Source organism: Pongo abelii, chromosome 10 (genome assembly GCF_028885655.2).
Source record: "Pongo abelii isolate AG06213 chromosome 10, NHGRI_mPonAbe1-v2.0_pri, whole genome shotgun sequence".
Lineage (NCBI taxonomy): Eukaryota > Metazoa > Chordata > Mammalia > Primates > Hominidae > Pongo > Pongo abelii.
Window position 1 is genome coordinate 121579689 of NC_071995.2, and position 24995 is coordinate 121604683.

Sequence of the window (24995 nt, forward strand, 5' to 3'; positions counted from 1 at the left end):
TGAGCTCATCCCTGACATCTCTTCCTCTTTAAGGTGATCCTTGCTTTTGGCTTTTTACCTGTACATTGCTTGGTGATACAGACAAGCCAACTGCTCTGAAAGCACAGAGGTAATTCCAGAGCGTCCACCTTTCTTCATTTACTGTCATTCACCCAGAGCTGGGAGCCTGTCTCTAAATTCCTTATCTGTGTTCATGTCAGGAGGTTGAAACAAGCCTCGTCTTGCCAAATAATCAAGGAGTGACAGAGTTGGAAATGAAAGCGTAACAGAAACTTGGACTGATCACAGACTCAAACCAGTACATCTCCTTTCCTTCTCCGAACTGGGAACTGAAACCATTCCATAGGAGGCTTGCTCTTCCCCCTCTTACGGAAAAATATCTGCCTGGCTTGATTCCCTTTTTATATTATTTATTCTTATTATTATTATTTGAGATGAAGTCTTGCTCTGTCTCCCAGGCTGAAGTGCAGGCGCACCATCTCGGCTCACTGCAACCTCCGCCTCCTGGGTTCAAGCAATTCTTCCCCCAGCCTCCCCAGTAGCTGGGACTACAGGCGGCCGCCACCGTGCCTGGCTAATTTTTCTTGTATTTTTAGTAGAAGCGGGGTTTCGCCATGTTGGCCAGGCTGGTCTCAAACTCCTGACCTCAGGTGATCTGCCCGCCTCGGCTCCCCCAAAGTGCTGGGATTACAGGTGTGAGCCATTGCGCCTGGTCTTGATTCGGTTTTTAATGCACAGATACTAACAGCAATATTCACCAAACTCTAATAAAATGTAAGTGCTCTTGCAATCGTATCTGTACTATCCTTCCAAATTATTTTTAATCCCAGCTCTTTCTATCTTTGTTTAGACACAGGTGTAATTTCTGCTTAGTTGTCTCATGATGTAGCTCAGCGTCTGTGTCTCTTTCTTACTTTGCAGTGTGGAGTAGTTCCCTACCAGGACATAGTTAATAACCCATAAAGGTCTCTGCTTAAGTAAGAAGTCCATTTCTGTGAACCATAACCCAGATATAGCAACGCCAGACTGTGTCTCCTATCAAAATTTATTGAAATGGTAGATGTTTGGTAAGTACAGAAACACAAGCAAAGTAACCACGAGGAACGTGTACCCCCCTCTACCCGTGGGACAGAGGCACGTTTTCCTTTTAATGGCAAAAGCAAACAGGTGGGAAACAGCTTTCTATCCTGAAGCCATTTTAACTGCTCAACCCTTAGATTACTATAAATAAGAGAGGAATGGATTGCATTAGTCGCTGGTTGAAAGCAGCAATGCCATTTCCTTTCCCATAATAACACTGTTTAGCTCAGTCCCTTCTGGGGCTAATCCCCTATTACACCCACCGGAAACACAGATATTAACCAAAGCATGTGAGTCTCTTCCCTGAGTCCATTTCTGCTAAAGCTTGTCTGAAAGATGAATTGGTCCACGGAAGCCAGGTGACCTACTGGCTTATTTAATGATGCCTGGGCTCCCTCCAGGAGCAACACAATTCCCTCCAATCTCAGCTCTTCTTATCCCTGCTGGAGCTCACAAGCAGGCTAGATATCACCCCAGGAGCTGAGCCCTCCCAGTCTCAGGCAGGTGCGGGAAGAAGGCCAACAAGTCACGAGTAGATCTCTGGCTCCAACTCTGCTCAGCAGAAACGCCAATTTGCCCATCTTTAGTCCTGCGAGCATCAGAGATGAAGCAAAAGTTTCAGATGCCTAGAAGCTTTATTCTCTGTTCCTCCAGGATTCCTGCGGTCACACCTTGCAACCAGTCTCCCACTTGTCTGCCACAGTTTCCCTAAATTGGATTCTCTGAATCTGGAAGTTCCAGGAAACCTTAGGTCGAGTCCAGTGACATTACTCAATGCAACAGCCCAACTGTTTCTCCAGAGATCCTGGTTCTTGGTGACAATGTCCCTTCTTGGCATGGTTATTTAAGGGGAAGTTGGGCCCAGATAAGAGGGGCTCCATGGCTCACCGGAGTTGGCCATTAACGCCTCTGGAGCGCCTCTGGTTGTGTTGGGGTCCCCCGTGAGCTCGACGCTCGTGCTGCGGTTATTATCTGGCTCACCTGTCATCTTCCTTCGGAGGCAGCGGTTGATCAAAGTGGAGAAGAAGTTGGGAAAGGATGGGCTGGAGAAGTAGTACACCACGGGGTCCAGCATGCTGTTCATGTAGGTGAAGCTGAGAGTGATAAAGAACGCCAGGTCCACTGAGCGGTACACTTCACAATTCTGCGTGCCCAAAGTGTGCAGGAGCCAGAAGATGCGTATCCGCACAGCCACGCTGGGAAGGAAGCAGATGACAAAGACGACGGCCACCACCATGAGGAAGGTGATGGCTCTCTTGATCTTGGCATGCCGGTCCATTTGTCTCTGCCGCAGGCTCCAGATAATTCTGGCTGAGCAGAACAGGATGATGCTCAGGGGCAGGAAGAACTCCAGGAGGAACATGGCTTCGTGCCACCGGAAGGTATGGCAGATGCTGAAGCTGATGCACACATTTGCAGTGCCATTCTGGATCAGCAACTTCTTCTTCAGGAGGTGGACTGTCAGGCCAATAGTGATGCCCCACAGAAGGCAAGAGATGATGGCTGCTGTCCGATTGGAGATCTTGTTCAGGGCGTGGTGGGGATGGACCACCCGGAAATACCTGTCCACAGCCACCACCGTGAGGAAGATGATGCTGCCCTGGCGGTTCATGGCAAACATGAAGAGCACCAGCCGGCAAGGGATGTCCCCAAACTTCCAGTCTGAACGCCTCACGTAGTTGTCCATCACGAACGGCAGGCAAATGATCAGTAGAAAGTCAGCCACTGCCAGGTTGAACAGGAAAATCCGGCTGGATTTCCAGGACTTGAGGTGGAAACAGAAAATCCACAGGGCAAGGCCATTGCCCAGAAGCCCAAAGATGAACTCCAGGCCCAACACCGGCGGCAACACCTTGGCAGTGAAGTCATCTCGGAACACACAGCAGTTCTTCTTGTCTATTTCCAGAAAGTGATCCTGCGGATGGTGCGGATTCATGAGTGCAGCTAGTGAGTCCGATGGAGCGTCTCGCCTAGCGAATGCTCCAGCAAGGAGGTGTGCGTCTGTGTGCTGAACGTGTGGTTCTGCGCCTGCCTTTATGTCATGTCAGGGTGTTGAAATAGATGATTGAATGGTTATCAGGAAACTACGAAATCTCTTAAAAAAAAAAAAAAGGCCAGCAAGGCTCTTATGCAACTTGCTGTTTGCATAAACAAATAATAAAAATCCCCTGGGCAGACAGGAACCCACAAAATGTCTTAAATGTAAAGGATAACTTTAGGGAAGTCGATTGTCATTCGAAAATCTGTGAAACATGAAGGATATCCCTTTGGAAGGCTGGGTGCCTGTATGCCAATTGAGTACTCAACATTGCAGAATTAATTCACCGTCATCTGCTTGGCTTACATAATTAACAAAACAACAACAATAGCAATAATAATTTTTGATGCCAAACAGTGAGGTTTTCCAGAAACACTAAGAATTAGCATGAAAAATTAACAGACATATGACATAAACAGTAGCAGACATATGATTTCTTTTGGAAATGCTGAGAAGACAGTAGTCGCCTGTTTGATGAGGACAGACTGGTTGAATTTGACCACTTTTCCTATGCCACCTCTCTGTACAACCATGGATTGCTTTTCCACATCAGAACTCTGCCATTCATCTCCAGTTAGAAAAAAAAAAAAAAAAGCCTGCTGGAGAGTATAATATTTCATAAGACGTTTGAAAACTTGAGCCCAGTTTCAGTGGCATGTTAAAATAAGTTGGGTTTTTTGTTTGTTTATATTAGATTTTGATATGCTTCTGTGCTCAAGTGATTTATTTTTAAGTATGTGATTTTTTTTTTTTTGGCAAACTTTGAATTAATGAGAAAAAGGATTCATGAGGCTAGTTATAAGCTGTAGCAAATCAGGTGTACTTTGTGCTACAAATTTGTTTTTCTGTGTGGCTCTGCATGAAGTGGGGTACCTAAGGAGAGAGCATGGGCTTAGTACCCCATAAGCTGTCTGTTCTAGACAGTCCAGGAAACTGGTCAGTAACAAACTTGGTTGCAGGTCCCTGAAACAAAAAACTGAATGAAGTCTCTATCTTGTTTTATGTCCTTGGGACCTTAGGATGTGATTTTTTTTTTTTTTTTTTTTTTTTTTTTGAGACAGAGTCTCACTCTGTCACCCAGGCTGGAGAACAGTGGCACAATCTCAGCTCACTGCAACCTCTGCCTCCCAGGTTCAAGCAATTCTTCTGCCTCAGCCTCCTGAGTAGCTGGGACTACAGGTGTGTGCCAGCATGCCCTGCTAATTTTTTGTATTTTTAGTAAAGACGAGGTTTCACAGTGTTGGCCAGGCTGGTCCCGAACTCCTGACCTTGTGATCCGCCTGCCTGGGCCTCCCAAAGTGCTGAGATTACAGGCGTGAGCCACTGCGCCTGGCTGTGATTTTTTTTTTAATGAACTTTATTTTTTAGGGCAGTTTTAGGTTCACAGCAAAATTGAGCAGAAAGTATGGGCAGTCCTGTATACTCTGTCTCCACACATGCAAAAACCCCCCCACTAAGTATGTGATATTTTTAAAGCCCCCATTTTTGTAAAATTAAACTTAGAGTGACAGGACCTAAGAGGACATGGAACTCTGCCTTGTAGCAGGACACCATTGCACACATTGTTTCTCTGCTTATCAGTGTGATTCGGTGTCATCCTATAGAATGTGTTCTCCCTTTAATATTTTGGTCTTATGAATTCTTCCGTGCAGGAGGTTTCTAAACTGTGTTGCTTCTACTTTGATTTATAAAATGTAAATTTCTTCCTTTTTTTTTTTTTTTTTTTTTCTTTTGAGACAGAGTTTCGCTCTGTCACCCAGGCTGGAGTGCAGTGGCATGATCTTGGCTCACTGCAACCTCTGCCTCCCGGGTTCCAGCGATTCTCCTGCCTCAGCCTCCCAAGTAGCTGAGACTACAGGTGCCCGCCACCATGCCTGGCTAATTTTTGTATTTTTGGTAGAGATGGAGTTCACCATTTTGGCCAGGCTGGTCTTGAACTCCTGACTTCAAGTGATCCGCCCGCCTTGGCATTCCAAAGTGCTGGGATTACAGGTGTGAACCATCACTGCCGACCATAAGATGTCAATTTATTTCTTTAGCTGCAAACGCAGGTTCAATAATAGGAGCTTATAGACTCTTCACAGTAAACTAGAGTCAGGATGACCTAATATTAGATTCCCATAGAACTACAAGTACTTGATGATGATCCAGGTGAGATGAAGACGATGATGAAGATGATGGTGGCACCTACATTATACAGAGCTTCCCATGTGCTGGAGCCCACGCTCAGTGCTTTTTTTTTTGAGACAGAGTCTGGCTCTGGGCTCACTGCAAGCTCCACCTCCCGGGTTCACGCCATGCTGCCTCAGCCTCCCGAGTAGCTGGGACTACAGGCACCCGCCACCATGCCCGGCTAATTTTTTATATTTTTAGTAGAGACGGGGTTTCACCGTGTTAGCCAGGAGCTCAGTGCTTTTATAGTCGCTTGTTTCACCCTGACTGTAGCCCATGTGGAAGGTATTATTATTGATTCTGATTTCAAAATGAGGAAAGTGAAGTTCAGAGAGGATAAAATATTCAGGGCCACCCAGCTCACAAGAGCAGAGCGTGGCCGGGCGCGGTGGCTCACGCCTGTAATCCCAACACTTTGGGAGGCCGAGACGGGCGGATCACAAGGTCAGGAGATCCAGACCATCTTGGCCAATATGGTAAAACCTCGTCTCTACTAAAATTTACAAAAATTAGCTGGGCATGGTGGCGGGCGCCTGTAATCCCAGCTACTTGGGAGGCTGAGGCAGGAGAATCGCTTGAACCAGGGAGTTGGAGGTTACAGTGAACCAAGATTGTGCCACTGCACTGCAGCCTGGGTGACAGAGTGAGACTCCACCAAAAAAAAAAAAAAAAAAAAAAAGCCGGGCACAGTGGCTCACGACTGTAATCCCAGCACTTTGGGAGGCTGAGGTGGGAGGATCACGAGGTCAGGAGTTCGATACCAGCCTGGTCAACATCGTGAAACTCCATCTCTACTAAAAATACAAAATTTAGCTGGGTGTGGTGGCACGTGCCTGTAATCCCAGCTACTCAGTAGGCTGAGGCAGGAGAACTGCTTGAACTGGGACCCAGGAGGCGGAGGTTGTGGTGAGCCGAGATCAGGCCATTGCACTACAGCCTGGGCAACAAGAGGGAAACTCTGTCTCAAAAAAAAAAAAAAAAAAAAAAAGAGGTCAGGCACAGTGGCTCAGGCCTGTAATCCCAGCACTTTGGGAGGCTGAGGCAGGCGGATCACGAAGTCAGGAGATCGAGACCATCCTGGCTAATACGGTGAAACCCTGTCTCCACTAAAAATACAAAAACAAAAAATTTGCCAGGCGTGGTGGCAGGCGCCTGTAGTCCCAGCTACTCGGGAGGCTGAGGCAGGGGAACGGCATGAACCCGGGAGGCGGAGCTTGCAGTGAGCCGAGATTGCGCCAATGCACTCCAGCCTGGGTGACAGAGTGAGACCCTGTCTCAAAACTAAAAGAAGAAAAAGAGCTGAGCTTGGATTTGAATCTGGCAGTAACTTCAAAGTCTGTGTCCCTAACCATCATGCTACACTGCCTCTTACGTTATTGCCTTGTCTGTAAGGTTGAAGATCTTGCTCAGGGCATGGTGGGGATGGAGGTCATGCTGTTCAGGCTTTAGTGAAATGATTGGTATTTGTTTCTTGTTCTTGCTGCCTGTGAATACCATGCTTCCTTCTTGGATGTATGTGGACACTTGTCAATAACATTCATAAAGTAATCCTAAGGGCCTTTATTAACTAAGAGTCAGAGAAGTCAGCAGTATTTATTTCTAGAAGGTGAAATTTGCAAGGGACTCTCCCTAAGTTTCACAATTTCATAATATTTTGTGTCTGTTTTTTTTAAACAACAGTCCTGGATAAAATTAGAAAAAAACAACCACAGGCCAGGCCCATTGGCTCACTGTTGTAATCCCAGCACTTCGGAGGCAGAGGCAGGCAGATCATGAGGTCAGGAGTTCAGGACCAGCCTGGCCAATACGGTGAAACCTTGTCTCTACTAAAAGTACAAAAATTAGCCGGGTGTGGTGGCAGGCGCCTGTAGTCCCAGCTACTCAGGAGGCTGAGGCAGGAGAATCGCTTGAATCCAGGAGGCGGAGGTTGCCGTGAGCCAAGATCACACCACTGCATTCCAGCCTGGCAACAGAGTGAGAATCCATGTCAAAAAAAAAATAGTAGTATTAAAATAAAATAAAAATAAATAAAGAAAAGAACAACCACAAATGTTAAGTTTGCAAAAGAACCTGGAGCCTGGATGTATGTTCTGGCTCTCTCATTAACTAGCCGTGAAACCCCTTAACCCCTCACCTTCCTCATGTGCTCATGAGGAATTAGATGATCTTCGAACTTCCTCCCAGCTCTCACACCGCAAGATTCTAAACAAAAGTCCGCGGCTACTCAGGCAGAATCTAAAGGGGAGCCTCGTTGGATTCTGGTGCCTCCGATGGAATTTCCGGTCTTCCCACTGCACAGTGGGCATGTTTTGTCTTGCTTGTGTCCTTCTTTTATGTATTTGTTATTTTGTTCTTACGAGTGTATGAGTTGTACAGAAACTTGTTTAATGAATCATTTCAAGAGTGAAGGCAGTGATCCCACCGCATTTCGTAGAAACTCCACTTAAAATTTATCACTCACCCAGTTGAATCTCCATGCCTGGTTATCTTATGACAAGTTGAATGTGTGCCACTAAACTGGATTGAATTATTGTAAAAATTAATAGTGACACGATTGCATTGTACTGAGAGATTTGCATATGTGATCTCCTTTAATCTTCACAAAAACCCTGTGACAGATGTGTTATTATTGTCATTATCATCTCCATTTTACACATTGAGAAACCGAGGCATCGGGAGGTTAAGTAACTATTTCGTGTCTTTGAACTAAGCTGGGATTTTTGGTTTTATTTATTATTTAAATAGAGATAGGGTCTCACTGCATTGCCCAGGCTGGTCTCGAACCCTAAGCCCAAGTGATCTTCCAGCCTCGGCCTCCCAAAGTGCTGGGATTACAGGTGTGAGCCACCATGCCAGGCCATCGGATTTCTGTTTTAATTATCTATTGCTGCATAACAAATTCCCACAAAACGAGTGGCTTAACACAACCTCCATTGTGTCGTCTCTCATGGTTCTCTGTGTTGGCTGGCCTCAGCTGGGTGCTTCTCATTTGGGGATTCTCAGATGGCAGCCGGGCTAGAGTCATATGGATGCTTAAGAAGGACACTGGGACACTCAGGCTTCTCTCTGTCTCCACAGAACCTTGTCGCCTCTCTACGTGGTGTCCCTTGGCCTCTCTGTGTGGCCCCTCTATGTGGCATCTACACACAGCCTCTTCACATGTTCTTTCCACGGCGTAGTCTGGACTTCGTAAATGGACATACTTAGGGCTTCTGAAAGCACACAGGCAGAGCTTCTTCATCCCTGGGCTTAGAAACCCCAGAACATCACCTCTACCACATTCAATCAGGCAAAACAAATCACAGAGCCAGTCCATATTCCACCGGGCGGTGCCACCTAAGGGTGGGAGTGCCAGGAGGTACAGCGCATTGGGGCCATTCAGACTCACCACTACAGAATATAGATGACACTGAGTCGGGACCCTTGGCTAGCAGGAAATAAGGGGCCCCCGGGCCCCTAACGAAGGAGATGTAGTAATGGAAGCTGGAAAGTAAAGGGGTAGAGAGGAAGCTGATCATACTGACTGGCAGAGACACATAGATACACACACACATTTCTTTTGAAAAAGGAGAAGAGCACTTCATGGTTTTGAAAGGTTTGAGTTTATTGTAAAAAACCTAAGGGCAAACCAGAATAACCAAATAATCTTAAAAAAGAAGAACTAAGTTGGAGAACTCTCCCTTCTTGATTTAAATATTTACTGCAAAGCTATAGTAGTCCAGTGTGATTCTGGCATAAGGATAGATATTACAGCTCAAGAGAGCAGGACTGAGAGTCCAGAAATAAACCCTTATATTCATGATCAGCTGATTTTCAACAAGGGTGCCAAGACAATGGGGGAAAGAAGAGTCTTTGTAATAAATGATGTTGGTATAACTAGGTCACCACAAGCAAAAGAACTGGACCCCTTTACTACATGGTACACAGAAATTAGCTCAACTTGGGTTATGACCTAAATGTAAGAGCTAAATCTAAAAAACTCTTAGAAGAAAATGTAAGAGGCCAGGCATGGTGGCTCACACCTGTAATCCCAGCACTTTGGGAGGCCAAGGCGGTTGGATCCCTTGAACTCAGGAGTTCAAGACCAGCCTGGGCAACACAGCAAGACCTGGTTTCTACAAAAAATACCAAAATTAGCTGGGCGTGGTGGCACATGCCTGTGGTCCCAGCTACTTGGGAGGCTGAGGCAGGCAGATTGCTGGAGTCCAGAGGTTCAAGGTTACAATGAGCTGAGATCATGCCACTGCACCCCAGCCTGGGTGACAGAGCAACACCCTGTCTCAACAACAAAAACAAAAACAAGATAGAGAGGAATCTGAAAGTCTATTCATGAATCTTCTGTCACGCTAAGGGTTAGAACAGACAACAGACCCTTCCCTCCTCGGCTGACCTCGTGGCTTCACGTCTTACCGAGTGATCACAGCCCCAGCCTGGACTTTTCATTCCTACCCTACGTGTCTTCCTGCATTTCCCAAACAGTTTGATCTTTTTCACCTGTCTACATCTGCCTGGAATACCCTTCCCCACTGTGTCCCTGGTGACTTCCTCTCCATCCTTCAGAGCCAAGTTTGCAAGCTACTTCCTCTGAGATGACTAAGACAGGAGTAAGGGCCCTGGATTCCCTGCAGGACCCTGTGTGAAAGTGCCAAACACAGGGTCCCACAGGATAATTGTATTATTTTATTGTATTATTTTATTTTATTTTTGAGACAGAGTCTTGCTTGGTCGCCCAGGCTGGAGTGCAGTTGTGTGATCTCAGCTCACTACAACCTCTGCCTCCCAGGCTCAAGTGATTCTCCTGCCTCAGCCCCCTGAGTAGCTGGGATTATAGGCACGCACCACCACGCCCAGCTAATTTTCATATTTTTAGTAGAGACGGGGTTTCACCATATTGGCCAGGCTGGTCTTGAACTCCTGACCTCAAGTGATCTGCCCACCTCGGCCTCCCAAACTGCTGGGATTACAGATGTGAGCCACCACCCCTGGCCATATTTTATAATTTTTTATTTTCTAATTTTATTTTTTCCCTTGGTTTCTACAATGGGCCCCTTGGCTATGTTTTTCATTTATGTTTCTACTGTGTCCGGTATAGAGCTAGTGCTTCATTAATGTACCTCGAAAGAGGAAATGAATGAACGAATCTTTATAAGGAATAAAATATTTACCCCCCTCCCTCTATATCATTTTATAGTCCCACTACACAGAAACGCGAATACAGATTTGGCTCATATGTGCGCCCATCTGTTTCATCTGTTTATTCTATTCCATCTCTCTCTCTTAATATACAAATTATTATATATTTATATTATATAATTTATATATAAATATGACATATGGTAAATATGACATGATAAACACTTATATGTCATATGTAAAAATTATACAGCATAAATATAATAAATAAATAAATAAATGTATATAAACTTAGAGCCTCCGCTTCATGGATGAACTCAGAAGGGCCCTGTGCTACCATCTTCAAAATTCTTAATACTTTTTATTATTTTAAAAAAATTTTGGCCGGGCGCAGTGGCTCACACCTGTAATCCCAGCACTTTGTGAGGCTGAGGTGGGTGGATCATGAGGTTAGGAGTTCAAGACCAGCCTGGCCAATATGGTGAAACCTTGTGTATACTAAAAATATTTAAAAATTAGCCTGCTGCGGTGGCATGCACCTGTTGTCCCAGTTACGCAAGAGGCTGAGGCAGGAGAATCGCTTGAACCAGGGAGGCGGAGGTTGCAGTGGGCCAAGATGCGCCACTGCACTCCAGCCTGGGCGACAGAGCGAGACTCCGTCTCAAAAAAAATTTTTTTTAAGTTTAGTGGCATGATCATAGCTCACTGAAGCCTCTACTTCTTGGTCTCAAGGGATCCTCTCACCTCAGCCTCTCAAGTAGCTAGGACTACAGTCATGCACCACCACGCCTGGCTAATTTTTCAAATGTTTGTAGAGATGGAGTCTCACCATGTTGGCCAGAGTGGTGTCAAACTCTTGGCCTCAAGTGATCCTCCCGCCTCGACCTCCCAAAGCTCTGGAATTACAGGCATGAGCCACCTCGCTCAGCCATTAACACCTTTTGAACAAGGGACCCCACATTTTCATTTTTCACTGGGGCCTGCAAAGTAGGTCGCTGATCTTGAAGCCATTTATGCACTCGTTGTGATGATGGAGTCTTTCTTGAATCGTATTAGAAACCTCTGTGAATCAGAAGGCCTGGGAAGCCAACGGGTAGAGACCATGCCTCACAGTGCGGCCAAGTCCCTACCTTGAGAACAACTGGCTCAAGCCCTTGTGCCCCAGAGTTCTAATCCCCTCCAAGGAGCTGCTGCACTCTAGTAACCTTCAGATGCCATCTTAAACATTTTGATTTTAATAAAGGGTAAGGAAATCCATTCCGAGAATAGACCAAAACTGAAAGCTTTACCATGGTTAGCACGAATAAAAGACACCTCTTGTTTTTTCCACATCATCCCAATAGACTTATAGCTCTTCCAGCTTTCATGTGACTTTTCCTGAAAGACTCTAAAAGGAGGAACAAGGAGGAAGGATCACTTGAACCCAGGAGTTTGAGACGAGCCTGGGCAACATAATGAGACCCCATCTCTACAAAAATTACAGAAAAATTAGCCGGACATAGTGGACTGTACCTGTGGCCCCAGCTACTAGGGAGGCTGCGGTGGGAGGATCACTTGAGCCCGGAAGTCGAGGTTGCACTGAGCCATGATCACACCACTGCACTCCAGCCTGGGCAACACAGTGAGACCCCGTCTCACCAGAAAAAAAAAAAAAGAGAGAGAGAGAGAGAGGGAGAACACATTTTCCTCTAAATCAATCATTTTCCTGTTTCAGATAGTTTTAAACAAAGTGTTGTCAACAAAGCTATACTCCACTTCTTTACAATATCCAAAGAAACTTCTTGCTAAGATGTATTTTTCGTCACATTCTGCGAACGTAAAAAGGGAAGCAAATTTAGAATCAAGACTGTATTTCAGTTTGGATTTTTTTCTTTTTGTTTGTGCTTGCTGTTTTTTGGGTGAGAACCTCTGCCTGCCTGCCTGCCATGCAGTTCTAGATATTTTAGCTTTTTTTCCTTGGAGGGCAAAATCCTAGGGGTCCTTTGACCTAGAGTCACACACAGGACACAGATTTGCTTTCAGAATCCATTTTTATTATGACGAAGGAACAAAGGAGCAACAGCCCAGGAGAGAATTCTAAGAATAGAACTAAAAGCAGAAGTGTGTGTTTTTGCAGATTCCTATCAGGAGGATATATGACTCTAATGCTGGTAAGAATTCTTGCCTTTACTCTTCCAGGTAACTGAGGGGCGGGGAATTCAGACATGATAACAGAGCAACAACTTAAGCGCTCTAAACCCCAAAGGAAATTGCTTTCTTGCCTCCATTTCTTTATGTGTAAAACGTGTTAATATAAGAAGTCATAATATTGAGCACTTACTGCCAGGCGCTATGCTTAATGCTTTACATGCACTTAATCATTCATTCATTCAACAAACATTTACTGAGCACCTACTATGTGCAGGTCCTCTTCTAGGCATTGGATATATAACAGTGAACAAAGTTCTGACGCCTCAGGAATGTACATTCATTTAAACTGCCCAATGACACACTGAGGTTGTATTACAGTATCCCTGTTTAACAGACGAGGAAAATGAAGCTACAAATGGTTAAATAAAATCTGCCAGGCTGGGCGGGGTGCGGTGGCTTACACCTGTAATCCAAGCACTTTGGGAAGCCGAGGCAGGCAGATCACAAGTCAGGAGATCAAGACCATCCCGGCTAACACAGTGAAACCCCATCTGTACTAAAAATACAAAAAATTAGCCGGGCGTGGGCGCCTGTAGTCCCAGCTACTCGGGAGGCTGAGGCAGAAGAATGGCGTGGACCCAGGAGGCAGAGCTTGCAGTGAGCTGAGATTGGGCCACTGTACTCCAGCCTGGGCGACAGAGCGAGACCCCGTTTCAAAAAAAAAAAAAAAAAAAAAAAAAAAAAATATATATATATATATATATATATATGCATGCCAGGCTGAGAGCAGTGGCTCATGCTGGCAATCGCAATACTTTGGGAGGCCAAGGTGGGAGGACTGCTTGAAGCCAGGAGTTTGAGACCAGCTTGGGCAACACAGTGAGTGAGACCTCGTCTCTATAAAAAAATTTAAAAATTAGCTGAGTGTGGCGGCTCATGCCTGTGCTCCCAGCTATTCAGAAGGCTGAGGTGGGAGGAACACTTGAGCCCAGGAGTTTGAGGCTGCAGTGAGCTATGATCATGCCACTGCACTCCAGCCTGGGCAACAGAGCGAGACTCAGTGTCTAAAAACACAAGCTGCCCTAAGATCACAGGCCTAGTAAATGCTTGAGCTGAGATTCAAGCTTAGATGCATCTAATGCTCTATAGCTCGTACTTTTCATCACCAGGCTGCGCAGTGCCTCTGAAAAAAGGAGTAATAGGGACAGCCTAGAGGGGTGTTTTGAGGCCAAAGAACTAGAAATTGGCAAAGTTCTTTTTTTTTTTTTTGAGACGCCGTTTCACTCCTGTGGCCCAGTCTAGAGTGCAATGGCGCGATGTCACCTCACCGCAACCTCCACCTCCTGGGTTCAAGAGATTCTCCTGCCTCAGCCTCCCGAATAGCTGGGATTATAGGCATGCGCCATCACACCAGGATAATTTTGTATTTTTAGTAGAGATGAGATTTCTCCATGTTGGTCAGGCTGGTCTAGAGCTCCTGACCTCAGGTGATCCGCCCGCCTCAGTCTCCCAAAGTGCTGGGATCACAGGCGTGAGCCACCATGCCCAGCCCCCAGAAGTTGGCAAGGTTCTTAAGTGGGTAGTGGGTAGAGTATCCTGGGCATTTGAGAGAGTATAAGGAGTTAAGAACCACGTTCACCACTTTGTAGCTTGAGAAAGGAGCTAGAGTTGGCCTGGAATGTTTCCCCCTAATTCAGGGCAGGGGCAGCTTGTCATTTCATAGAGTCCTCTGTTTCGAGGGGTCCAGGTACACATTTGGGAAACTCATGTGTATGAGGGAGTCTTGCAATAAGAGGACAACCCTGATGTTCACACAGAATCGGTCTAGAAACTATATTCCATGAAAGGATGAAAGCTCTTAACTTCTCTGCCCCCACCCCCCAAAAAACTTTACTGTCACTTAAGAGTTGACTAATGACCCTCCACTAAAAATTACACAGTATGGTGCCTGCCACCAAATATGAATTCAGTAAATACTTGGAGAATAAGTAAATGAATAATTTCAATTCACAGTCACATGACAAGTCGTCAAAAGCAATTGTATTGGACTCAGCACATCCCACTGGAGAAGCCAGGGCAAGGAAACAGATCCCTCAGCACCTTCTTTGAAATACAAAGATTTGAAGAAGAGGTCAGAGCAGATTGTTTTGTTGTTCTTCTTCTTGGGCTACCGGGAAGTCACAACGATGACAGACATACAGATGTACATTTGGACAAAATGTACAGATGTACAAAGAAATGTAAAGATGAAAATTGATAAATCAATACATCCCGATCTAAAGAGCCTCATTCGGCCTGAAATAAAGTATTGATTGACTTAGCCTGGTTTCTATTTTCTGAGATAAGGAATGATTTAAGGTCAGAGGATAGGAAATGCTGCTAACTGCCCCCTACCCCCTAAGACAGAGAACATGCCCCATCTAAACACATATACCCATTTACTTAGCCATTTAAAATGACACAGGGGAGGCCGGGCGCAGTGGCTCACGCCTGTGATCCCACCACTTTGGGAGGCCGAGGCAGGCGGATCACCTGAGGTCAGGAGCTCGAGACCAGCCTGGCCAACATGGCAAAACTCTGTCTGTACTAAAAATACAAAAATCAGCCGGGTGTGGTGGCTGGCGCCTCTAATGCCAGCTACTCGGGAGGCTGAGGCAGGAGAATTGCATGAACCCGGGAGGCGGAGGTTGCAGTAAGCCGAGACTGTGCCACTTGATTCCAGCCTGGGAGACAGAGCGAGACTCTGTCTCAAAACAAAAACAAACAACGAAAATTACACAGGGGCTGTGCAGTTCCTAACCCCCCTCCCAACACACACATGCTCCACTCCATGCACATTCTGTCCCCTGCCATTGTGATCAGATAAGAAAATGCAGCCAACTCACTTCAATCAACTGGAACCTCCCCAAAAGGTATAGTTGTGTGAATTTCATTTCCGACAGAATGAGAAGGATGCAGTTCATGTACGTGAAGCCGTCTTGCAATAAGGAGGGTGGCATTTTCAAAGCCCCCAACCCCTTAGCACGAGTTAATTCTAAATCACCACTCTATCTTCCTCAGTGTTGTTGGTCTGCTTGTTCAGTGCCACTCAACAATGTGGGGGATCCCACTGCCCATCAGACTGGCTTTGGAAACTATTTGTCACACTGATGCCACTCCCGTGACCGAGGTTCGAAATTGGCATCTCTTCTGGCCTTTGTGTTTTTTGAGTGTCCTGGCTGCTTGGGTTTCAGACTGCAGATTTTGAGTTTGTTGTAGAATTTGGGAAACGAGGGGCTTGAAAAATAATACACCAGGGGATCCAGCATGCTGTTCATGTAGGTGAAGCTGAGGGTGCTGTGCAGGGCCACGTGGACAGAGGGATCGCAGGCGCTGGACGGCACCGTCCAGAGGAAATAGAGTCTAGCGGACACGCTGGGCAGATAGCACGTGATGAACACAATGGTCACCACCATGATGAACCGGGTCGCCTTCTTCATCCGAGCCTGTCTGGCCAGCTGCTGCCTCTGCCTCAGGCTCCAAACAATCTTGAAGGAGCAAAATAAGATGATGCCGAGGGGCAGAAAGAACTCCAGCTGGAACATGATGTCATGCCAGCCATTGGCCGACTCCATGATGAAGCTCTCACAGGAGACGGCCGTCTCTTGCACACAGAGATGGTTCTCCAGCAAAAGATACAGTGTTCCCAGGATGACCAGGGTCCACAGGGTGCAGACGATGCCAGCCGCCGTCCGGGTGGAGATAGTGTTCACCGCGTGGTGGGGGTGGACCACTTTGAAATACCTGTCCACAGCCACCACCGTAAGGAACACGATGCTCCCGGCCCTGTTCATGGCCAACGTGAAGAGCCCCACTCGGCAGGGAATGTCCCCAAAAGCCCAGTGTCTACGTCTGAGGTAATAGTCTGTCCGAAAAGGCAGGCAGATCATAAGGAGGAAATCAGCCACGGCCAAGTTGAAAAGGTAAACAGTGCTGGGCTTCCAGGTCTTCATGTGGAAGCAGAAACCACACAGGGCGACCCCATTGCCTAGTGCGCCCAGCACAAAGGCCACAATGAGCAGCGGCGGCATCACCTGGGAGATGGTGTCCCCCTCGATGCGGCAGCACGACCCGTTGTACATGGCGGGGACAGAGCAAGTGTCTGGGTGCCGAGCGGCCCAGGGAGTCCCCACGATGGTACAGATGGTTATCTGAGCGTTAGCACTCACCCAGCTGCTGCGTGTCTGACTTCATCACCCAGGATGCGGGTCCTGTGTGTGTGGGTTGGATGCTGCCGCAGCAGCGAGAAGAGAAACTTCAGCCAGGAAACGAGAGATCCAGGAAGGTCCTTTCTCTGGAGCCCGTCTCACAAGCCGCCTGCCTCTGGGAGAGGCCAAGCCTGGAGCCGGATGAAGCTTGGAAATGCATGCAATTTTACAAAAGTGGTCATTTCTGAGAGGCGGTAGGGTGGGGGGGTCCGATGAAATTGAAGCCGTAGAGGAGCGATTGGGTCCAGCGCCAGAATAATTTTTATTTTCAGCTTCGCTGTTCCTCCTCGGACTCCGTGCTGGAGAGCACACAAAGCTGCCCAGAAGGCAAGAAAAAAGCTTGTTTGTCCTCCCTCCTGGTGGAGAAATCCAAACATTTCCTGGAGTGGTTCTGGGCCCCTGCCTTTGCTTTCCTCCCCTAACCTTTGCCTGACTGCCTTGTCCTCTCCCTCATCCCACGGGGCACTCCCATGCGGTGCCAGAGAGGGGAGGCTTTGCTCTGCAGCTCCTCCGGGCCATTTCCTGTGCCCAAAAATACCGCGCTCAAAAATTGGAGGAGTCTGCGGAGAAAAAAGTTCTAATCACGATACTTGATGGACGTTAGAAAAATTCTTTGACGGGAGTCACCTTTCCCCCGCTCTATTCCCACCTCCCTGCCCTTTGCATCCTTCCATGAACCGAAGTGTCCAGTTGCACAACCACCAAGACCATGAAATAGATCCGAAGCCCACTTCTCATATGTCTGTCTCCACAAAACGGCCTCTTTGGGAGCCGGTTTCCCCCTCTGCTGGGAAGCAGAGCCTAGAACTCTTAGAAAGATTTGGCCCTGAGTTTCCATTGGCTGCTTGAATGAGCCTAACACCACGAGATGTACGTTTTTAATTTCAATTATGTGCTGAGCCCATCAATTAAAACTGCCCCCTGGGGGTGGAAGAGGATTGGAGGAGTTGATTAAGGAGTCCATCTCTAAAGCAATCATGAGTAACATTAGACCGCACAAAAAATTGGAGTCTTTGCTAAAATTTCCTGTCCTTTGGCTTTAAGGATGATTAATCTGCCCTGTGCCTTTCAGCTTCCAGTTTAGAAAATGGGGTGGGGGCCAGGCACGGTGGCTCACGCCTGTAATCGAAGCACTTTGGGAGGCCGAGGCGGGCAGATCACCAGGTCAGGAGATCGAGACCATCCTGGATAACACGGTGAAACCCCGACTCTACTAAAAATACAAAAAATGAGCCAGGCGTGATGGCGGGCGCCTGTAGTCCCAGCTACTCGGGAGGCTGAGGCAGGAGAATTGGCATGAACCCAGGAGGCGGAGCTTGCAGGGAGCCGAGATTGCGCCACTGCACTCCAGCCTGGGTGACAGAGCGAGACTCCATCTCAAAAAAAAAAAAAAAAAGAAAGAAAGAAAAAGAAAAAAGAAAGAAAGAAAGAAAATGGTGTGGAGGCCAGTCGCGGTGGCTCACATCTATAATCCCAGCACTTCGGGAGGCCAAGGCAGGTGGATGACTTGAGGTCAGGAGTTCGAGACCAGCCTTGCCAACATGGTGAAACCCTATCTCTACTAAAAATATACAAAAATCAGTCAGGTGTTGTGGCACGTGTCTGTAATCCCAGTTACTCAGGAGGCTGAGGCCAGAGAATCACTTGAACCCGGGAGGTGGAGGTTGCAGTGAGCCGAGATCGTGCCAATGCACTCCAGCCTGGGCGACAGAAAGAAACTCTGTCTCAAAAAAAAAAAAAAAAGGGGGGGCGGAAAAGAGGGGGTGCATTGAAAGAATGTGTCTGTCTTCTAGATGCACACTGAAGCTAAATTCTTCCCACTGAATGCTGGACTCCAAATCTGTCCACCCACATTCTCCCCTGCCTTGCCCTAGCACAGACCGCAGTCACTTCCCACCTGAACTGTTGAAACAGTTTCCTAACTGGTTTCCCTTCCTCTCATCTATTTCCTGTAAGTCATCTTCTACACAACAATCTGATTTTTCTAAAGCACAGATACTATCATATACCTTTTTTCACTTAAAAATCTTCACTAGCTCCCTTCAGTCTGCCAAGGCGCTAGAATGATGCCCTGTGGACCATATCTGGTTTAAAAACTAGCCTGGCTTGGCCGATATGTTTTTAAAACCTGGTGCCGTCCTATAAAATCCTGGATTTCTGTTGTCTCTTAGAACACTGGAAGATCTGGCCACACTGGACTGACACTCCCACGTGGAAACAATCAGCTGGAGCTTAGAGTAGACAGAGTAGAGACAGAGAATGAGTCCCTGTAGTCAGAGAATGAGCTTTACTGTTTGCCACAGTCCCCACCACTCCATATTGCTTACATCTGGTTGGCTTTCCTCATTGGCCAGCCTAGTCTCTGTGGGATTTTGAGTTTGTCACCTCTGCTCTAGGTTGAAGGTCACATTCCTTGGATTGACGTACAAGGTCCTTCACAGTTGGTTCCCAACCTACCTTTCCAGTATGATTTTCCTGCCACTGTCCTCTTCCACCCTACTCGCTAGTCTCATAACCTCTAATAAATAAACGTGTTCATCAAACGTCTATATTTAGTTCCCCACAAATTCAGGAGTTCTTTGAAGACAAACTTCATACTCTTGGCCTGGATGACTAACTCCTACCTTTCTTTCTTTCTTTCTTTTCTTTCTTCCTTTCCTTTCTTTCTTTCTTTCTTTCTTTCTTTCTTTCTTTCTTTCTTTCTTTCTTTCTTTCTTTCTTTCTTTCTTTCTTTCTTTCTTTCTTTCCTCCTTTCTTTCTCTCTCTTTCTCTCTCTCTTTCTCTCTCTCTCCCTCCTTCCCTCTCTTTCTTTCTTTCTTTTTTTTTTTTTGAGACAGAGTCTGGCTCTGTTGTTGAGGCTGGAGTGCAGTGGCTCTGTCTTGGCTCACTGTAGCCTCAACCTCCCAGGCTCAAGCCATCCTCTCACCTTAGCCTCCTGAGTGGCTGGGACTACAGGCACATGCTACCATACCCAGCTAATTTTTGTATTTTTTGTAGAGACTGGGTTTTGCCATGTTGTCCAGGTCTCAAACTCATGGGCTCAAGTGATCCACCCACCTTGACCTCTCAAAAGTACTGGCATTACAGGTGCAAGCCACCGTGCCAAGCCTAACTCCAACGTTTCATGAGAGCTCATTGTAACCACTTTCACTCTGTGGGCCCTTGTGATTCTGTGATAGGATGTCAACTAACAGGGGTAACCATGGTAGGCTGAAACACCCCAAGATGAGGTCAGAGGGGTAACTCTGAGTACTTCACATGCTTAGCCTGGATTTTTTAACAAATGGAAAATATTCTTCATTCTACATTCTCAGATACTGTCAGGATTCTTGTAAACACAAATACTTCCTTTTTTTTCCACATGACTAACACCTGCCTTTCTTTTCTAAATCCTTTGTCTTGTCAAATCACCTTCTTCTCTCTTTTTTTTTTTTCTTTTTGTGGCTGTAGAATTAGCTGGAAGGCAGAGGATTAAGGAAGAAAAAAATGGCATCTATTCCTCTGAAAGTCTACTGGTTTTTTTGGTTTGTATGTTTTGAGACAGTCTGGCTCTGTCGCTAAGGCTGGAGTGCAGTGGCACAAATGTAGCTCCTTTCAACCTGTGCTTCCCAGGCTCAAGCGATCCTCCCACCTCAGCCTCACAAGTTGCTGGGACCACAGGCACGTGCCACCATGCCTGGCTAATTTTTGTATATTTTGTAGAGACGAGGTTTCACCATACTGGTCAGGCTGGTCCTGAACTCCTGGGTTCAAGCGATCTGCCTGCTCGGCCTCTCAAAGTGCTGGGATTACAGGCGTGAGCCACTGCACCTGCCCAAAAAGTCTACTGGTTTTTCACATAAAATCTGATTTTATTCTACCCCAGGGCTTCAAGAAGATGCTGTCTCTCTCTTCTTGGACTTCCTGCTCAAGATCATGCTGTGGTGCCCTATTCCTTTTTGCACCAAATTTAGATCTATCTAGGCTCATGCCTGTAATCCCAGCACTTTGGGAGGCAGATCACTTGAGGTCAGGAGTTCGAGACCAGCCTGGCCGACATAGTGAAACCCCAACTCTAGTAAAACTACAAAAATTAGCCGATCGTGGCCGGGAGTGGTGGCTCACTCCTGTAATCCCAGCACTTTGGGAGGTAGAGGTGGGTGGATCACCTGAGGTCAGGAGTTTGAGACCAGCCTGACCAACATGGTGAAACCCTGTCTCTACTAAAAATACCAAAACTAGCCGGGTGTGGTGGCAGGTGCCTGTAATCTTAGCTACTTGGGGGGCTGAGGCAGGAGAATCGCTTGAACCCGGAGGCGGAGGTTGCAGTGAGCCGAGATAGCGCCATCACACTCCAGCCTAGGGGATGAGAGTGAGACTTTTTCTCAAAAAAAAAAAAAAATTAGCCAGTCATGGTTGTGCATGCCTGTAGTCCCAGCTATTCCAGAGGCCGAGTCACAAGAATCGCTTGAACCCAGGAGGTGGAGGTTGCAGTGAGCCAAGATTGCACCACTGCACTCCAGCCTGGCCCACAGACTGAGAATCTGTCTCAGGAAAAAAAAAAAAAAATGGCCAGGCGGTGGCTCACACCTGTAATCCCAGCACTATGGGAGGCCGAGGAGGGCAGATCACCTGGAATCAGGAGTTCAAGACCAGTCTGGCCAACATGGTAAAACTCTATCTCTATTAAAAATATAAAAATTAGCCAGGTGTGGTGGCAGGCACCTGTAGTCCCAGCTACTCGGGAGAGTGAGGCAGGAGAATTGCTAGAAGCTTGGAGGCGGAGGTTGCAGTGAGCCAAGATCACACCATTGCACTCCAGTCTGGAGGACAAGAACAAGACTCCATCTAAAAAAATAAACAAATAGGCTGGGTGCGGTGGCTCACACCTGTAATCCTAGCACTTTGAGAGGCTGAGGTGGGTGGATCAGAAGGTCAGGCGTTCAAGACCAGCCTGACCAACACGGTGAAACCTTGTCTCTCCTAAAAATACGAAAATTAGCCAGGTGTGGTGGCGAGCAACTGTAATCCCAGCTACTTGGGAGGCTGAGGCAGGAGAATTGCTTGAACCGGGGAGGCAGAAGTTGCAGTGAGCTGAGATTGCAGCCACTGCACTCCAGCCTGGGTGACGGAATGAGACTCCATCTCAAAAATAAATAAATAAATCTAAAAATTAATTCAAAATAGATCCAAGATCTAGATGTAAAAGCTAAAACTACAAAACTCTTAGAAAACATAGGGGAAAAGCTTAATGACATTGACCAAGGCAATGATTTTTGGATATGATGCCAAAAACACAAGGAACAAAAGAAAAAATAGATAAATTGGACTCCACCAAAATTAAAACCTTTGTGCCTCAAAGGACACTCACTATCAACAGACAAGGTGAGGTCAGGTGCAGTGGCTCATGCCTGTCATCCCAGCACTTTGGGAGGCCGAGGGAGGCGGATCACTTGAGGTCAGGAGTTTGAGGCTAGCCTTGCCAACACGGTGAAACCTCGTCTCTACTAAAAATATAAGAATTAGCTGGGTCTGGTGGCACACATCTGTAGTCTCAGCTTCTTGGGAGGCTGAGGCAGGAGAATCCCTTGAACTTGGGAGGCAGAGGTTACAGTAAGCTGAGATTGCGCCACTGCACTCCAGCCTGGGTGACTGAGTGAGACTCCACATTAAAAATAAAAACAAAACAAACAAATGAAAAAATAGACAAGGTGATATGGTTTGGCTGTGTCCCAACCCAAATCTCATCTTGAATTGTAGCTCCCATAACTCCCACATGATGTGGGAGGGACCCAGTGGGAGGTAATTGAATCAGGGGGTGGGACTTCTCTGTGCTATTCTTGTGATAGTGAATAAGTCTCACAAGATCTGATAGTTTTGTAAAGGAGAATTTCTCTGCACAAACTTCCTTTTCTTGTCTGCTGCCATGTGAGATGTGCCTTTCAGCTTCCACCATTGATTGTGGGGCCTCCCCAGCCACGTGGAACTGTGAGTCCATTAAACCTCCTTCTTTTGTAAATTGCTCAGTTTTGGATATGTCTTCATCAGCAGAGTGAAAGTGGACTAATACACCAGGCAATCCATGGCATGGGAGAAAGTATTTGCAAACCACACATATGTCATAAGGGATTAATATCCAAAACATATAAAGAGCTCTTACAAATCAAGTACAACAACAACTAAAAACAACCTAATTAAAAAATAGGCTAGGCTCGGCACAGTGGCTCATGCCTGTAATCCCAGCACTTTGGGAGGCTGAGGCCAGTGGATCACGAGGTCAGGAGATTGAGACCATCCTGGCTAACATGGTGAAACCCCATCTCTACGAAAAATACAAAAAATGAGCAAGGCATGGTGGCGGGCGCCTATACTCCCTGCTACTCGGGAGGCTGAGGCAGGAGAATGGCATGAATCCGGGAGGCGGAGCAGGCAGTGAGCCGAAATTGTGCCCCTGCACTCTAGCCTGGGTGACAGAGCTAGACTCCATCTCAAAATAAATAAATAAATAAATAAAATAAAAATAAAAATAAAAAAATTAGCTGGGTGTGGTGGTGCACACCTGTAGTCCCAGCTACTCAGGAGGCTGAGGCAGGAAAACTGCTTGAACCCGGGAGGCAGAGGCTGCAGTGAGCTAAGAATGTGCCACTGCACTCCAGCATGGGCAACAGAGTGAGACTCCATCTCAAAAAAAAAAAGGCAAAGGACTTGAATAGGCATATCTCCAAAGAAGATATACAAATGGCCAATAAGCACATGTGCCATTAAGATACTCAATATTACTATTTCACTAGGGAAATCCAAATCAAAACCACAAGATACCACTTCACACACATTAGGATGGTTATTAGTTAAAAAAAAAAAAAAAGGCCGGGTGCAGTGTCTCACGCTTGTAATCCCAGCACTTTGGGAGGCCGAGGCAGGCGGACCACGAGGTCAGGAGATCGAGACCATCCTGGCTAACACGGTGAAACCCCGTCTCCACTAAAAACATAAAAAAAATGAGCCAGGCGTAGTGGTGGGCGACTGTAGTCCCAGCTACTCGGGAGGCTGAGGCAGGAGAATGGCGTGAACCCAGGAGGTGGAGCTTGCAGTGAGCCGAGATCGCACCACTGCACTCCAGCCTAAGCGACAGAGCGAGATTCTGTCTAAAAAAAAAAAAGAAAGAAAAAACACAGAAAAACAGAAAATAAGCATTGGCAAAATCGTGGAGAAATTGAAACCCTTGTGCATTGTTGGTGGGAATGCAAAATATGGAAAACAATGCGGCAGTTACTAAAAACATTGCGATCCAGCAATTCTACTTCTGGATATATGCCTGAAAGAATTGAAAGCAGGGACTTGAACAGGTATTTGTACACTCATGTTCATAGCAGTATCGTCACAATAGCCAAAAGGCAGAAGCAGCCCAGGAGTCCATCAGCTGATAAACAGATAAACAGAATGTGGTCTATACACACAATGGAACACTATTCTGTCTTAAAAAGAAAGGAAAGGGCTGGGTGCAGTGGCTCATGCCTGTAATCCCAGCATCTTGGGAGGCTGAGGCGGGTGGATCTCTTGAGCCCAGGAGTTAGAGACCAGCCTGGACAACATGCCGAAACCCCATCTCTACAAAAAAAAAAAATAGAAAAATGAGCTGGGTGTGGTGATACATGGCTGCCATCCCAGCACTTTGGGAGGCTGAGGTGGGCAGATCATTTGAGATCAGGAGTTTGAGACCATCCTGGCCAACATGGTGAAACCCTGGCTCTATAAAAAATACAGAATTTAGCCAGGCATGGTTGCGGGCACCTGCAATCCCAGCTACTTTGGAGGCTGAGGCAGGAGAATCACTTGAACCCGGGAGGTGGAGGTTGCAGTGAGCCAAGACTGTGCCACCACACACCAACCTGGGCAACAGAATGATATCCTGTCTCAAAAAATATATATATTTATAGTAGCAACCTCTAAAGTGTTTTCTAGATGCTTCAGGACACCCAAAATGAGGAAGAGTTTATCTGTCACCTGGAGCTGAGTGTTGAGCTGGGGAAATAAGACAAGCACAGTAGTTCCCCCTTATCTGTGGGGAAGATGTTCCAAGACCCCAGTGGATGACTGAAACTGCAGACAGCACCGAGTTCTATGTGCCCTGTGGATTTTGGATCTGGGAACCAAGACAGCTACTAAGTGACTACCAGGTCAGTAGCGTCTACAGCGTAGATACGCTGGGAAAGAAA

At 46.7% G+C, this 24995-nt stretch overlaps 2 protein-coding genes across 2 annotated transcripts; both read right to left on the bottom strand.

Moving 5' to 3' along the window:
• Positions 1–1029: 1029 nt before the first annotated feature.
• On the bottom strand, positions 1030–3322 carry LOC100441853 (hydroxycarboxylic acid receptor 3). Its single transcript, XM_003778149.5, has one exon. The coding sequence runs from the start codon at positions 3014–3016 to the stop codon at positions 1925–1927; it is 1092 nt and encodes a 363-aa protein (XP_003778197.3). The 5' UTR covers positions 3017–3322; the 3' UTR covers positions 1030–1924.
• Positions 3323–15358: 12036 nt separating this feature from the next.
• Positions 15359–17022, bottom strand: HCAR1 (hydroxycarboxylic acid receptor 1). The gene is given in 3 exon segments (XM_024257064.2): positions 15359–15655; positions 15657–15758; positions 15760–17022. Coding segments are annotated over 3 exon segments (1041 nt in total). The 5' UTR covers positions 16675–17022; the 3' UTR covers positions 15359–15631.
• Between the last annotated feature and the right edge of the window lie 7973 nt (positions 17023–24995).

Bases quoted from the DNA above. Each gene is read 5' to 3' on its own strand.
- LOC100441853 (XM_003778149.5), bottom strand. From the start codon at position 3,016: ATGAATCCGCACCATCCGCAGGATCACTTTCTGGAAATAGACAAGAAG.